The sequence below is a fragment of the Crocodylus siamensis genome, chromosome 4 (genome assembly GCF_052110815.1).
Source record: "Crocodylus siamensis isolate JL-2025a chromosome 4, ASM5211081v1, whole genome shotgun sequence".
Taxonomy (NCBI): Eukaryota; Metazoa; Chordata; order Crocodylia; family Crocodylidae; genus Crocodylus; species Crocodylus siamensis.
In genome coordinates this window covers 2078671-2094673 of record NC_143398.1, presented here as the reverse complement: position 1 = coordinate 2094673, position 16003 = coordinate 2078671, and the positions used below count along the sequence as shown (strand labels likewise).

At 55.9% G+C, this 16003-nt stretch overlaps 1 protein-coding gene across 1 annotated transcript; it reads right to left on the bottom strand.

The window, feature by feature from the left end:
* Positions 1-3286: 3286 nt before the first annotated feature.
* Positions 3287-15021, bottom strand: LOC149865359 (guanylyl cyclase-activating protein 1-like). The gene is made up of 4 exons (XM_090046260.1): positions 14767-15021; positions 8917-9066; positions 7353-7443; positions 3287-4675 (listed from the first exon to the last, which is right to left on the bottom strand). The coding sequence occupies exons 1-4, from the start codon at positions 14962-14964 to the stop codon at positions 4548-4550; spliced, it is 567 nt and encodes a 188-aa protein (XP_089902386.1). The 5' UTR covers positions 14965-15021; the 3' UTR covers positions 3287-4547.
* Between the last annotated feature and the right edge of the window lie 982 nt (positions 15022-16003).

Sequence of the window (16003 nt, the reverse complement as noted above, 5' to 3'; positions counted from 1 at the left end):
ATTGAGTCTAGCGAAGAGGCGATTGAGAGAGGATTTAATACCGGCCTTCGGCTCCCTAAAGGCTAGTCCTAAAGAGGATGGAGCTGAGCTGTTCTCAGTGGAGTCAGATGGCAGAACAAGGAGCAATGGCCTCCAGTTGCAGAAAGGCAAGTTGAGGTTGGTGTGACAGAACACCCTTTTGGGCGTCTATCGCTTTAAGGGCTGGAGCAGGGAGCTGCCAGGTGGGAGGGAGCATCACCCTGCTGAGCTCTGGCTCCAGGAGCAACTTGGAGGTAAGGATGGGGGTATGGGGAAGGAGGAGGCCTCATTGGTCCTGGGCATGACCTAAAACTGTGCTCTGCCAGGATAGGGAGGCCAGGTGGGACTGCCAGTGGCACGGCAGCCCTATATAAATACCAGGACTGCTCATCTCCCCAGTGAAAGGTGGATTGGGGTGCCTTAATTACCCCTGCCCCCACTTTTGGGTGGGTTATGAGGAGGGTAAAAGAGGGGACAGGCATGCTTTGTGAAGCACCTTTACCTGTAGGGGTGCAAGACTCCAACTTGCAACCAGCTTCCAAGAGAAGTGGTGCCGGCTCCTACCCTGGGGTTTTTTAAGAGGAGGTTGGATGAACACCTTGCCGGGGTCGTTTGACCCCATTACTCTTTCCTGCCATGGCAGGGGGTCGGACTCGATGATCTGCTCAGGTCCCTTCTGACCCTAGAAACTATGAAACTCCGGGCCCTGAGAGCAGCAGGGCAGAGCAGTGGGGCCAGTTAAGCCCAGGGAGGAGAGGCTGAGTCCCAAGAGGGTGTTCAACCCCAGGCCACAATAGGAGGGGTTGTGTGTTTGCCCAAAAGGGCAGGAATAAGGAATGGCATGGTCAGGGCATAGCGCTGAGAGAGGCTGGAGTTGAGTGAATCAATGGTCACTGCCCAGATGAGGGTTGCAGAAGACCCAAAAGGCTGGGCCAGAGGTGTCTGAGGTATGAGTGGACAAGCCTGAGGATCTCTGCGGAGTAGGGCGGTGGGAGTGTGGCCTGGATAGGCATTGTGTCAGAGACCCATGTGAGAGAGGGGTGGAGTGTGACAGGCCCTTGTGAAAGGGGGGAAATAAGAGAGGGGGCCAAGTGGGGCATATGTAAGCAGCCTTACAAGGGGCTGTGTTCGACCTGGCTGCAAGCTGGAGATGTTTATGTTTATAGCATGACATCTGCAAGGCATGGGGCACATGTAGGGATGGTTGGAGCATGCACATCTGGCCCTCGACACTAGGACAATAGAAGGGCAGCCTCCCACCTAATAACATTAGAATAGCATGAAACCAAGGCATGGCAGGAGAAAGAGGCAGGTGGTTTGCCCAGAGAGAGGGGCAGGGCCATACTAGCACCAGGCCTGGAAATTGTTCTTGTCACAGTTGGACATTAGGAAGAATTTTCTCACTAGGCAGGTAGTAAAACAGTGGAACAGGTTACCCAGAGAGGTGGTGCAATCTCTACCCGGCTAGACAAAGTTTTGGCTGGGATGATACAGCTGAGGCTGGTCCTGCTTTGAGCAGGGGTTGGACTAGATGTGACCTCCTGAGGTCCCTTCCCACCTGAAATTTCTGTGATTCTGTCAGGGGTCCTGTATCATCTTCCAACTCTACCGAGCCATGCAATAAAGGTAATGTTAATATTTCCCCAATTAAGTTTCCAGCACGTTCGGTCACTTCTCACGCCGGCCTCTGAACTGGGACCAGCTACTGGGCTTTCGGGGCTGTGTCCTGAGCCAAGTCCAATTCATCCTTCACAGGACCCCCCAGGCCCAGAACACCGACACCCACAGAGGAAGCCATGGGAGCAGCCCGGTACGTGGGCTCCTGCTGCTGGTCTCCATGGCAGAGAACAGATACACGGGGTTGTTGGTGATATCCTTTGTTGGAATAACTGTGTAGTTGTGAGAGAGGCTTAACCAGCCCCCAAAACTCTTGGTTCTTGCATGTTTCCTGGACTGTCACGGCTTGAGGAAAGCACCTGAAATGACAGCTGGGGAATAGCTGGCAGAACAGGGATTATTTATCCTGGAGAAGGGAAGACTGAGGGGCATCTGATTGATCTTCAGATGTAAAGAGGAAGGCAATCTCCTGTTCTTTGTTCACAGAGGATGGTGCAAGAAACAGGGGGATAATAGCAGCAGGAATGATCCCAGTGTGATATTAGGAAGATGTTTCTAGCTCGGAGGACGGCTGAGCAGTGGAAGAGCTGACCGAGGTAATGCTGAGCTGGGTTCTTGCAGGAGCTGGCAGGTTTGAAAGGCAGGTTAGACTAATGCACGTGGGAACCCGGGATGATCTGCCTAAGGCAGGGGGCTAGACTATGTGAGACCCCTGGACACCTTCCAGCCCCATTTCTCTGGGGTTTTCTCCCATTCCCACTGCTGCAAACGACTCTGGCACTAACTACCCACAACCCTGTGGACTCTCCACTGTCCCGTGCACACCGTAACCTCTTCTCCCTTCCTAGCCACACAGTTCACTCTACAGCAAGGTGAGCCTCTGCAAGGGCCAAACCACCCCCACTGCCCGCTCTTCACATCCCTTGGGATTTCCACCCTGAACTCCTTCACCCCCACAAAACTACTTAACTTGCACCTCTCCCTTCTCCAGGGCCCGAATGAAGCAGCGATAAGCTCCAGCTTCTGTGACCGCCGTGCTTTGCTCCATCCCAGGAGGCAGAAGTCCTGCCGAAGCACCAGGGTCCTGCATGAAGCACCCATTGATTCACACAGTAACTGAACAGGCAAAGCTAGCAGTAACCTACCCCTGTTTGAGCAATGAGCAAGGTTTGTATGGGCCAGCTCAACAAAGCCTTGGCTGGGATGATGGAGTTGGGGCTGGTCCTGCCTGGAGCAGGGGGTTGCATTAGATGTGACTTCCTGAGGTCCCTTCCAGCCCTCATCAGCTGTGATGCCATGACTCTAGCCAAGCAGAGAGCCCCCAAAACTTTTCTTGTGCACACCAGGAACAAGCAGGCACCACAAGGGGCCAGCTCTCTTCCAGACAGTGATTTGGGCAGGGGGCTTTGCAGAGCAAGGAGAAGTGCGCCACAGAACATGAGATCTAATGAGCTTCTGGCTAATGACTTATCAATGAAAGAAATAAAATCAAAAGGGGATCTACACTGGCTTCCTAGTGTGGAGGCAACACCCAAGCACCTGGTCAAGGATCTCCTGAAAAAGAGCACAGTCAAGGGACTGCTTGGTTCATGGGGTTTTTATTTGTAACTGTACAAAGAAAGCCAAATAGTACAGAAAAATCACAGCCTGTTACAAATCCCCTCTCCCCAAGGGAAAAAAAAAATTCTTCCTGATAAAGGCACATACATGGCAGGCTCCACCACCTCCTGGACAGACGTGGCCCAGAGCCAGCAAACAGCAACCTTCTCCAACAGAAAAGCGCAGCAGAAGAAAATGAGCTCCAGCCACTTCCCCCGGCAGCTCCTGAAAATCATGTTTCATTCATTGCCTCGTTTGTTCAAAGCATCCCTTTCCTGGACATTTCCTGGGGCTCCTTGCAGATCCGCTTGAGATGGGGCCTGAGGGAATCTCCCTGGTGCTGGATCCAGTAGGATCTCTTCCTCCTCTGGAGAGTGGCACCAGGCTGAAGAAAGGCAAGTATCTAAAATCTCCCGTTTACGCTGTGTGGGCATGGGGCCACTCGGGGCAGGGGCAGGGGCAAGGGCAGTGACTTTCCACCTCTTCTGCTAATCAAGGCTGAGCGAGGGGCACAGCCCATGGGGCTGCCGTCTGCGGGCTCTTGATGAAGTGGGCACCCGGCTCTCCTCTCTGCCAGTCTGTGCCAGTGCTATCGACTCCGGTGGCACAACGGTAGAGGGGAACGGGGCCTGGGGCGCAGTACGCTGGTGCCGGGGGCATGGAGAGGGCTTTGGAGGCTGGGCAGAGTCGTGTGCCCCTCTTGCAGAGACCACTCCTCACCCCGTTGTCTCTGCGCGGGGGATGCTCCGCAGCAGGGCTGCGTGGGAGCGGTGGGCAGCACACCGGGTGTCGGAGGGAGCATAGTCTGCAGGGGTGGGTTCCTGCCCCGCTGCTTGGTGATGTGTGCAGGGCCACTACAGACCGGGGCCAGCCCTGCATGCCCGGGCCCACCTCACCCGGGGCGGGATGAACTACCGGCAGTCCCTTGGTGCCCGTGGCCCTGGGCTGTGTGCTAGAAACACAGGCAGGTGAAGCTCTGCACTGGCGAGACTCTGCTCCCCTGGCGTGGGCACGCTGCAGACTTGCCCTCCTCCATCACCCCATATCCAGGCCCCTGCACAAGCACTCACCCCCACTCTGTGCACCCCAAGCTGGTGTGGCAGAGCCCTCTGGGTCGGTCTGACCCCTGGTCCCTGGCCCTGGCCAGTCCAGCCAGCAGCCCTGAGCGGGACACAGGCCTGATCGTGTCACTCACACCGCCACATCCCTGCACCTGCAGCTCCCCGCTCCACAGCTGACATCCTCACACCCGCACCCTGCCTGGGGCCCACACAGCTCGGCCTCTTGCTCACGCCGCGCTGCCCCAGCCAAGTCTAGATGCTGTGCCGACGGTTGTTGATCATAGACACGATGTGAGTGAGGTCCAAGCTCTTCATCATCACCTCCATGAACTCCTCGTCCTTTCGGGCTCCTTCCACAAACTCATCCAGCGACAGCTCCCCTGGGGAGGCACAGAGAGATGCTCAGGACTGCTCAGGCCCAGGGAAACTCCTTGTCCCACCCCAAATTAGTGATTCTTCTGCAAAAAAGCACTAGGCAGTCGGCCTGGCCTGGCCTGCCCTGTACCTCAATCCCCTTGGCCCTGGCCTCCCTCGTCCTGTGTCTGCAGTGATATTATCCTTTTGTCTGTGCCCCCTCAGTGACACCACGGAGGGTCCAGAACATCTGTTCCACAGCCCAGGGGCACTTTGTTGTCCGTGTCCCTGCTCCGGGGAAGTTTCATAGTTTCATAGTTTGTAGGGTCGGAACGGACCTGAGCAGATCATCTAGTCCGACCCCCTGCCATGGCAGGAAAAAGTAATGGGGTCAAATGACCCCAGCAAGGTGTTCATCCAACCTCCTCTTAAACACCCCCAGAGTAGGAGCCTGTACCACTTCTCTTGGAAGCTGGTTCCAGATCATAGCCGCCCTGACCGTGAAGTCGCGCCTCCTGATGTCTGGTCTGGATCTACCCTCACCCAGCTTGTGACCGTTATTCCTGCTCACTGCTGGCAGTGCTTGGGGGAACAGGGACTCCCCCAGTGCCTGCTGATCCCCCCTGACTAGTTTGTAACAGGCCTCTAGATCCCCCTCAGCCTTCTCTTGTGCAGGCTGAACAGGTTCAGGTCTCGTCGCCTCTCCTCATAGGGCCTGCCCTGCTGCCCCCAACCATGCGAGTGGCCTCCTCTGGCCCCTCTCCATGCTGTCCACATCCCTCCTGAAGTGCGGTGCCCAGACCTGGACGCAGTCCTCCAGCTGCGGCCTGACCAGTGCCGCGTAGAGGGGGAGGATCACCTCCCTGGACCTGCTCGAGATGCATCTGTGGATGCAGGACAAGGTGCGGTCGGCCTTCCTGACCGCGTCCCCACACTGCCGGCCCATGTTCATCTTGGAGTCAATGATGACCCCCAGATCCTTTTCTGCCTCCGTGCTGACAAGAGGGGAGTTCCCCAGCCTGTAGGTATGGTGCCGGTTGTTCCTCCCCAGGTGCATCATCTTGCACTTGTCTGTGTTGAAGTCCATCCTATTCTCGTCCTCCCACCCTTGTAACCTGTCTAGGTCTGATTGTAGCCTGTTGCATCCTTCCAGTGTGCCCACGTCCCCCCACATCTTAGTGTCATCAGCAAATTTGTACAGGGTGCTTTTTAGCCCCTCATCCAAATCACTGATGAAGACGTTGAACAGTGCAGGCCCGAGGACCGAGCCCTGGGGGACCCCACTGCCCACGTCCTTCCAGGTTGAGAAGGACCCATCCACTACCACCCTCTGGGTGCGGCCCTCCGGCCAGCTGGCGACCCATTTGACTGTGTGGGTGTCTACACCACAGCCCCCGTTTCTTAATGAGAACGGGGTGAGAGACAGTGTCAAAAGCCTTCCAGAAGTCCAGGAAGACGATGTCCACTGCTACCCCTGCGTCTAAGGATTTGGTGATCTGATCATAAAAGGCCGCCAGGTTGGTCTGACAGGACCTGCCACTGATGAACCCGTGTTGGTTGCCCCTAAGCATGCAGTCCCCTGCTGGCCCCTCCTGGATGTGTGCCAGCATAATTTTCTGCAACAGCTTGCCTAGGATCGAGGTAAGACTAACCAGCCTATAGTTCCCCAGGTCCGCCTTCTTCCCCTTTTTGAAGATGGGAACCACATTGGCCCTCTTCCAGTCCTATGGCACCACACCAGAGCACCACGAGTGCTCGTAAAGCCGTGCCAGGGGTCCCACAATGACCTCGGCCAATTCCTTTAGAACTCTAGGGTGGAGATCATCCGGGCCGGCTGACTTGAATACGTCCAGCCCCTCCAGAAGCTCCCTAACTAGTTCCTCGCTAACCCGTGGCCCAGGTGTGCCTCCCCCGGGGCCCGAGGGGTGCCCAGCAGGGAGGCGGCTGTTCTGGTCCCGACTTAGGAAGACGGAGGCAAAGAAATCATTAAACATGTTAGCTTTGCCGTCTGGTGTGACGACCAAGTTACCCATCGCGTCCTGCAAGGGCCCCACATTACCCAGGACCTTCTTTTTACCCCCTACATATTTAAAACAGGACTTCTTATTGTCCTTAATCTGGGAAGCTAGTCCCAGTTCCATCTCTGCCTTGGCCTTCCTAACTACCCCCTACATCCCTGAGCAACTGCAGAACAGTCCTCCCTGGTGATGACCCCTTCTTTCCATTGGGTGTACGTCTCCTTTTTAGCAAGGAGACATACCCGGATGCTTTTGGTGAGCCACGGAGGCTTGTGTCTGGAGCACCGTGTGATGGTCCAAACCTGCCCCTCCTGGCTGCTGTGACAGGCTTAGGAAGGAGCAGGTCTTGGGAGGGGTGCTCCGAGTTTCCTCCGCAGCCATGGACAGTGCTGCTATGCCAGACGAGCGGCTCAAGCCCCAGGTTGTTGCAAGAGGGGGATGGAGAGACAGGCAAGACAGACACAGCAGTCCGTGGTTTTGCCCAGGGCGGCAAGGCAGGGAGCAAGAAGGGAAGGGGCTGAGCATTCAGCTCTGGGAGCTCATGCAGGGGCAGAAGGGGCAGCCTCATTTCGGAAGAGGTATATACAGTATACATGGGGCAAGCTGAAGCCCGAGGCACGCGGGAGGAAAGGGAGGCTGCAGGATGGGCTCCGGCAGCTCCTCGGGGCGGGGGCTGGAGACTCACCATCGCCGTTGACATCAATCTTGTCGAAGACGCGGTTGGTGAACTCCTCCGCGCTTGTCTCGTGGTCGCACCCGTTGATTGCTCGGATAGCCTGGGAGGGAAGAGCATGGGGGGAGTGACCGGCCTGCAGTTCAGGGCAGGGGGCAGGAGGCAAAGCACCCGTCTCCAGGGCAGGTCAAAAATGTAAGTTCAACATGGGCTTAGTGCAAGCAAAGGCCCTTCACGCATTTGAAGATCTACTCCGGAGCTGCAAAACACCAGCCCCAGCTCTTGCGTGAGCAGGTCACTGCCAGCCCCACAGCTCTGGGTCTCTACGCCCATGAATCCACCTGCTGCTCCCGCATTGCTGGGTTTGTTGGAGCAAGTCAGGGAGCAGCAGCTTTCAGGGATCTGCCTGCCCGGAGGTGGAGGCTGTGGCAGGAAGCCACCTTTGTTTCTCCCCAAAATCTCTGCTCCATGACAATGTGATTAGGACGGGCCCAGCAGAGGAGACACACCTTTACCCTCTCTGTTTAGGGAACCTGAGCTGGCTCCAGTCCTGAGGGAGGGGGGAAACCTGCTCCCTCTGCCTACGGGACTGGTATCGGCTACCTGGGTGAGGGGCATCTACCTGGGGGGCTGGAGTCTGCCCGGCAACTAGTGATGTAGTTCAAATTGGTTGGCCGACAGCCACCAGGTGCTGGCCTCCATTGGACCAGGGGAACGAGGTCACAGGGGCTGTATGAGTTAAGACTGCCCAGGAGGAGGGGGCAGCAGCCATGCGAGGGACTCAGACGTAGAGAGGAGCTTTACCATCCGAAACTGTCTCTCTCCCCCATAATTCATGAGCGAGAAATGGCCTGCCTCCAGAGGGGATCTCCACCAGCCTCGGGATGACGCTTGTGAGTACGCTACTCGAGAGCTGGGTAGATATCTAGCTGGCAGCAACTCAGATGCGTGATCAAAAGGCTGCCTCAGCCAGACTGTTTTGCTCTATGGGATTTCTATGATATCGCTCTATCCTAGACCCTATTTTCACCCTACCCCTGTAACCAATAAAGTCTTCCTTTGTGACTGGTGTGGGAGACTTATTGAGGGGTGGGTCTAAATTATGCCTAAGAGACCCCTTAGGTCTGCGGACTAAGAGCGACTATCCTTTTTGCCCCCTGACTTGGGGAAGTGCCCCGAGTGCCTGTACTGGGTCGAGTACCCGTCAGACTATTAGGCCTGTGTTTCCCCGAGGACACAGGGCCAAGACAGTCCCTTCTCGGGGTGGTGGCACCTACGTTACCCCCAGGCTAGCGAGGGTGCTCCAGAAAGGGGGTCAGTCGGACGCCAGGCGCCCCTGGGGAGGCGCTCGGGGCCGGGAAGGTGGCTGGGCTCAACGCAGGAGTGCCCCCTACTGGCCCGCCACAGAGGCCGGCCTGACAGGTGCATACAGAGGCCGGGGGTAGGGACAACCTGTCAGAGGAGACCTGCAGCATCGCAGGGACCTGGCAGGGTCCTTCCTGGTGCATCCCCGGAGACCATGTGAATGTGTGACACAGGGATGGGCAGCCATGCCAGCCCTGGGGCAGTCGGTCACCTTAATGATGTTGAGAAGCTCGTGCCGGTCGATGCAGCCATTGCCGTCCACGTCATAGAGCTTGAAATACCAGCGCAGCTTTTGCTCCATCTTTCCCCGAAGAACAAGGCTGAGCGCGGCCACGTATTCCATGAAATCAATATATCCGTCCTGCAAGGGAGAGAGGGAGTGTGAGAGCCATGGTGGCTGGGGGAGCCGGGGCTCTGGGGCCTCTTTGCAGAGGCAGGGTACAGGCAGAAGCAGCTACAGCTTTATCAGTGCCTGGGGACCTGCCTGCATCCAGACCAGGTCTCTGCTCCTTAGGTCAGTAGGATTAAACCTCCACAACACTCCCTGCAGGTTTGGTGCAGCCTAAAGACACGCTATGAGCAGCAAATGCAATTCTGCCTGTCCAAATGGGAGAAAAAATATGCCTCTTGCTCCATGTCCTGTGCTGGCTAATGCACCCTTCTCACCACACAGAGACCTCTGATTGTCTGAGCTCCTTGCAGACTTCGCTGATCTTCGCTGCACCCCTCAGAGGGCAGGAAACTAGCAAAGTCCTCTGTGCCCGTGTGGAAGAAAAGAAGTCACATATCCCTGGAGGGAGATAAGTTTGGGCTTACAGGCAGGATGCAGGATTTCTTGGCTACCCTACCAGGCTTGTGATGAAAATAAACATGAAAAAAAAAGGAATCGCCTCAACCCCCAGCACAGATTCAATCAAGCGCCAGCTACTTGGATGGCTTCGCTGCCATGCATTATCTTGCTGGGGTGATTTGACCCCAGATGACTTCCTGCCCCTTGGGCAGAGGCTGGACTTGATGATTTTGCGAGGTCCCTTCCAGCCCCAAAGTCTATGAAATCTACGCTTTGCAGTGGCCGATGTTTGCTGCACAGCTACCGGCAGCTGTTGGGTGCTGTGTTAAGAGGCAGGTTCCCCAGAGTGGCTGAAAACACTTTTGGTCCAGGCCCTACACCACATCCGTGCTGCTGACCTAGCCGACCGCTTGTGGGTGCGTGCCTTTGGCCAAAGACTGCACCGTGGCTGCATCCTCTCTGTCACGGTCAGGTTGTGATGCACCCAGCTGTTCTGCACCCACAGGCTGATGGCTCTGGGCCGTGGGCAACGTGGGAGAGAGCGGTGTGAACGCACAGGGCTGGAGCTACATGGCGCCTACATACTGCTGGCCCGAGAGCCCATGTTGACTGCACACAGATAGACACGGGTCCGTGGTGCCTGCATAGCACCATAATAGTGCATTGGTGGACCCCGGCAACAGTGATCTGGTAGAGGAGCGGCTATTACCCATCCCTTCCCTTTGGGCTCAGATCATTTTAACCCTCAGGTCTTGCCTCCCTCCCCCTGTGAGCCAGCAGCGTCTGTCGTCCCCCCGCAGACAGCAGGCAGGAGTCCATCTAGGCCACTAAAGCCATCTTAGCCGGGTGTCCTGGCCTGAATCTGATTATGTCAGGTCCATAACATCAGCTTCAATTAGAGGAGCTTGCAGACGGCTTTCCTCTAAGCGTGCTCAGGAACAGGCTTGACATTGAGGGCCGGTGGGATACGGCCCACATAACTAGGGTGATTTCCTCAGCTGCCACCTTGGCCTTGCCCCGTCTGTCCTCCACCTGAACACGCGGGGCCAGACCTCTCCCCCCAGGTTGGAAAGCCCCAGACTTGGCCGGGGCTGCTGCAAGATATTGCAGACGTCTTACTGCACAGGTAGTTTGCTCAGGGTGTAAAGTGTCTCTCCAGCCTGTTTCGGAGCACACTAATCTCTGCCCTTTGCCACTGGTCCTCCCCAGACTGCACATCTCTCACCCCACACACTGGGCAGGCTTGAGGAAGCCACTCTTCTCCCTGCCAGCCCTCCACGGCTCTCTGCACAAGCCCCTTCCTTCCCTAGCATCCCTCCCGTGCTAGCACCCCACTGCCTGTGAGCTGGCTAAAGGGACAGGTGATAATTGTCTAATGCAGGAGGCAGACTTCATTTGGATGCACAAAGGTTTAGGGCATCTATACATGAAGAGCAAGGCTGCTCCTATGAGCTGTAGTTACAGTGTGTTGGAGGAGACTCAATTAATCAAGTCTGCTGTAATTACTGCGCTCCAGCGACTTGTGTATTAGCATCCCCGTACTTGAAAAAGACGGTGGGGGTGCTTTATTTAAAGCTCATTCAGCAAGCTTTAGATAAAATGCCCCCCCCCCCCCCCCCGCTGCCATTTTGAATTGCAGGGATGCTGATGCATGAGATGCTCCAGGTGCTTTAATTAAAGTAGCTGTTGGAGCCGCTGTAATTAAAGCACCCCCCCCCCCAATCCCGGAGCATGTGTATAAACGACTTTAGTTACTGGACTAGGAGCTGACAGTCACCACGGGCTGGTGATTGTGACTCAGGGGCCTTCAATGTGGGCAAACGGAGAGCGGACCCAACCAGTAACATACATACTTGGTGCCTGGGCAGGGGCCTCAGGGCACCGTTTGGGTCTAGCCGGGCGGCACCTGGGCTGTCTGGGCTTCTCGAGAGCGAGGCAGGCTCTGAGTTGGCAGAGGGGGGTCCTGGTTCACACTTGCAGACTTACGCAGACTTCCAGTGCCTAAGGACAGCTTTAAGCACTTAACCCCTTTTTCGTATCTGACCCCCAGACATTTGCAAGGAGTTCGATTTGGCAGGGGACGACATGCTCCCTGGCAGGAAAACATTACATGCATGAGCACCAGGCAGCTCCCACCTCTCAAAACATAGCCCTCGGCGGGAAATCATCTTTGAATAGTGTTGTGGGGGGTTAATGGGGCTCAATCCGGATCGGTTCTGAGAGAGAGGCTCTTCCACATGTTCATAAATGATCTGGAAGTACACATAGAAATCACCGCTGATCAAATACGTTGGAGGAGCAAGATTAGCGGGTGGGTAAATAACGAGGAGAACAAGGCCGTCCTGCAAAATAACGCAGATCACTTAGGAAGCTCGACCCATGAAAACAACATGCAATTTAAGATAAGCAAGTTACAGCGCCGTGCCAAGGAACCAGGAATACAGGCAGAGCTACAGAACGGGGGACTGCATCCTGGAAAGCAGTGACTCGGAAAGGGACTCAGGAATCACGATATACAAACAATTCATCGCGAGCTCCCCCTGCCAAGCCGGGGCAAAAGCAGTCCTCGGTTGTACAAACACACAAGCAATGAGCATATCTGTGCAGGTCGTTTTACCATTATATCTTCCAAGCTGACGACACTGCTGCTGGAGCGCTACCTAGCTCTGATCGCTGCTCTCCTACAAGGAAGCTGAAAACAATAATAGCCCCACAGCGATGTGACAGCTGGAGAAAGTGCCTTGCATTGAGACACTTAAAGAGCTCCATTTGTTTAGCTTATCCCAGCAAGCACAGCAAAGCAGCTACATTAACGTTTTAAAAAAACTTTGCAGGGAAAAAATGCCAGGAAATAAAGGAGAGGCACAATAACTAAAAAGAGGCTAGGAGCTAAAGCCAAATAGACCTATATTATAACTGCAAGGGAGGGTGAAAGCCTATGGGAATGCGTTACCAAGGGAAGTGGCAGCATCTGCATCTCCTGAGACCAGTCAAGAGGGGATGCCTTTCTGGAAGGGACGTTTCAGTCAGACCCGGGTGACCGGGCTCACAATAGGAGTGGCTGAGGTTAGGGTCAAGGTCAGGGTCAGGTTAGGGTGAAAGGCAGTGGTTCAGACTAGGAGGGGAGCACTTTGCCTCCATATCTCCGGCAGAACGTGGTCCAACGTGGCAGGGAGGGGACTCCAGTCTCACTCGCAGCCCGGGGAGCTCCCGTTAGGAGCAGGAACCGGGAAGTGCAAGAAGCGGATCACCTGCCCGGTGCTTAGGGCCATGGTGGAGATCAATTATCTCCTGGGCCCAGGTGCCCCTGCAAGTGGACAGGCTATCCTGCCACCCCGCTTGACCTAACCGCATCGCTCCACTGCCCTGGTGCCGTCACCAGGGCCCGAGGGCTGGAGGGCAGAGATCATCCAGAAGTATTCAGCCGGCTTCAGGGGATCCCTGTTTCATGCTGTTGGATTTTAAATCCTGTCTATGGAGGATGTAAAAGGCAGATGTAAGCAGGCCAACAGGAAGCCCCTCTGGGCTAGCAGTCACCACAGGGTCTGTGTCTTTCTGGGAGAGAGGTAGATGCCACGTCCGCTGGGGTGTTGACCAGGAAGGACAAAGTGCCAGAGATGGGAACACAGAAAACAGCCCCCCAGTGCCTGCAGCTGTGCAGAGACAGGATTGAGACAGGACTTTGTGAAGCAGCTTTTCCTGTGCTGAGGATTTCCAAGATGTCGAGAAACCAAAGAGCTTTTCCCAGCCCGCATGAGCCCAGCTGTATTCTTACAGCCCCAGGGGTTGCTTTCCAGTGCCCCCAGCTAACCCCCATGAAAGGGGAGATGCACACACCACTGATCCCTGCATTTTAGCTAATTTGTTCCCATGTTAACCCCTTTGATCCTCTCCCATGCCTGCAATGCCAAGCGAGGCCTTCCTTCACTGTGGCAAGCGCCTGCTGCCAGTGCTGGGCCCTGTAGGGCCCGCGGTATCCCCGATGGCCAGCCCAGCCCTTCATCGCAGACGCGCTGCCATCCTGCAGCAGCTCAACACACTAAACCGCCTTGGTGATGTGATGGGACCTTCTGCACGGAGTGGAGCTGCCTGCACCGATCTGCTGCAGCTCGAGCCCACTGCCCTGGACCGGATCTGAGAGGTGTTGGCATGCAACAAGCACTATGAAATGCATGTAATGTTGGCTGATTGCTAACAGGCAGGGTGTCCCCTTCTTCCCGGTGCTCACAAGTGAGGCTGCAGAAACTGAGGGCTCATCCATATGGCCTCCCCGTGTTGGGGTGTTTTTATGCTCTTCCCCGGCTGCCACTGTCCCCGCTGTGCTGGGGGTGGTGGAGGCACCAGAGCTGCTCCTGTTCCCCCAGCCGGGCTGCGTGTGGGCTGGGCTCAGCTGGGGACTGGAAAACAGCCGTGGGAACAAGCCTGTGCCCATCCCCAGTGGGAAGAGAACGGGATCCCCTTCCCCTCACCTCCTCCTATGGAGTGAGTCATGGAGGGGGGAACTGCTCTCTTCCCTGCTGCTGCCGCTGTCCCCATCCCCAGATGAGCCCAATGCAGCCCAGCGCAGCTCTGGTGCTTTCCCTGCGGGGAGCAGACAGGGGAGAAAGGAGGGGGTATTTTCACCTGCTTTTGGGAAGTCCCTGCAGGCTCCCACAGACAATCTGCCCACATTGGTGGGGGCAGAGGAGGCTGGGTTTCTGTTCCCACACCCCCGTGGGGTAATCCTGGGTCCACCCCTGCTCCGGGGTTTAGGGCTGGGTCTTTCCAAGAACAGCAGAAAAGAGCAGCAGCAAGGACATCTCAGCATCGGTATAAACTGCCGTGCCCATGGAAGATTTGGGGTCCCCTGACTCCCCAAAACCTTCCCAATGCAGTCTTCTTCTTTCTTCTCCTGGTCCGAGGACTACTACTGCTGTACCTCTGTTCCCGAGGGCCTGGAAATAGCCCCATTCTGTAAGCACAATAACGAGCCTATTATAGTCCCTGCAGCCCCTGGAGATGCTCCTCTTTCCGGTACTTGGGTGGGAGGCAGACGCGGACGGAGCAGGGACAGTGGAGAGAGACAATGAAGCACCAAAACCACGACAAGCCCCCCGCTCGTCTGGTATCCCGATGCCTTTGCCGCGGTGCCCTAACACTGTGCTGTGCTGCCGGAGGCCTGAAAGGCAAATTGCTGGAGCAGCAGTGGTAACAGCACTGACTCGGATACATCAGCTTCTCGGCATGCAGGACCAATCTGCCTCAGTTTCCCCACCCGGGCTGCAAACCTACCTTATTCATATCAAACGTGCGGAACATCTGTTCGATGTACTCGTTGGCCTCCGGATCCAGCCCCCGCAGCCCAAAGAACTGCTTGAATTCGTGCTCGGTCAGCTGCCCGGACGGACACTCGGTCATGAACTTCTTGTACCAGTGGTGGATCTCGACCGCTTGCAGGTCATCCACGGTGGAGGTGCTGTTGTTCCCCATCGGTGCGACGGGATGCGGGGAGGCCTCGGACCCTGCTGCGAGCACTGCAGCAGCTGTCTGATGCCGTCCCCCTTCACTCCCCGTGTCGCGCTCGCTTAAGTGATGGATATACTTTCCCAGCAGCCAGTTGCAATCTTTAATCCGCTTTGATGCTGACTTAGAAACTTGAAGGTCTTGATGATATAAATAGTTTCCTCAGAAGGGAAGAAAGATGGGATGATCCAGCAAAGCACTGCTATTTCAGGAGCCAAATCAGAAGAGTTAAGCAGATGCTGGCACCAGGACTCTTGCCAGCACCCGGTGAACTTTCTCAACCCTTCTTCTGCAGCCCCCGAAATAGCAAGACCTGCTCCCCTCGACAGCTGAAGGGAGCCTGACTCCTTATTAGAAATCTTGAGTAACTGTCTACAAAATGCTGCCTGGTTTTGCAGCACTGTCCTCCCACAATATGACACAGAACAAGATTTTACTTATTCCAGCCTTTCTTCCCGTCCTCACAGACAGGTCCCTGTGCAGTCCCCTGGCAGACGATGCAGTATTTCTACAGCGTCCTTCGTGAATGTGGGCACTAAGACACATGAGCAGCATCTGTCCAGTTTTGCAGTGGGCTCTGGCGCAGAGACTTAGCCAAGCCCCGTGGTGACGATCCTGCTGGCCTGCTTGCATGCGCTTTTTACACTCTCCATGGCCAGGGTTTAAAATCCAACAGCACAAAACAGGTATCATCTGAAGCTGGCCCGATACTGCTGGGTGTCCAGCCCTCGGGCCCCACTGACGGCAGCAATTGGGGGCCCCAAGGCAGTGGAGCATGCAGTGGCGATGCGGTTAGGTCAAGCAAGGAGGCAGGGTTGTATGTCCATTTGCAGGGGCACCTGGGCCCAGGAGATAATCAGTCCCCCCCACTTTGATAATATCTCATCTGGGATTGTTACCAAGACCCACCCGCCAGTTCCTGCACTGAGAGGCACCAAAAGACACAAGGCTGCTGTCCTAGCACTTACTGTTCCTGGCTCTCCCCCTGCCAGCAGCACAAGGCACC

Bases quoted from the DNA above. Each gene is read 5' to 3' on its own strand.
- LOC149865359 (XM_090046260.1), bottom strand. From the start codon at position 14,964: ATGGGGAACAACAGCACCTCCACCGTGGATGACCTGCAAGCGGTCGAG. The intron at 9,067-14,766 runs GTAGGTTTGCAG...TCTCCCTTGCAG, and splicing joins GCACGTTTGATATGAATAAG to GACGGATATATTGATTTCAT. The intron at 7,444-8,916 runs GTGACCGACTGC...CTTCCCTCCCAG, and splicing joins AGCTTCTCAACATCATTAAG to GCTATCCGAGCAATCAACGG.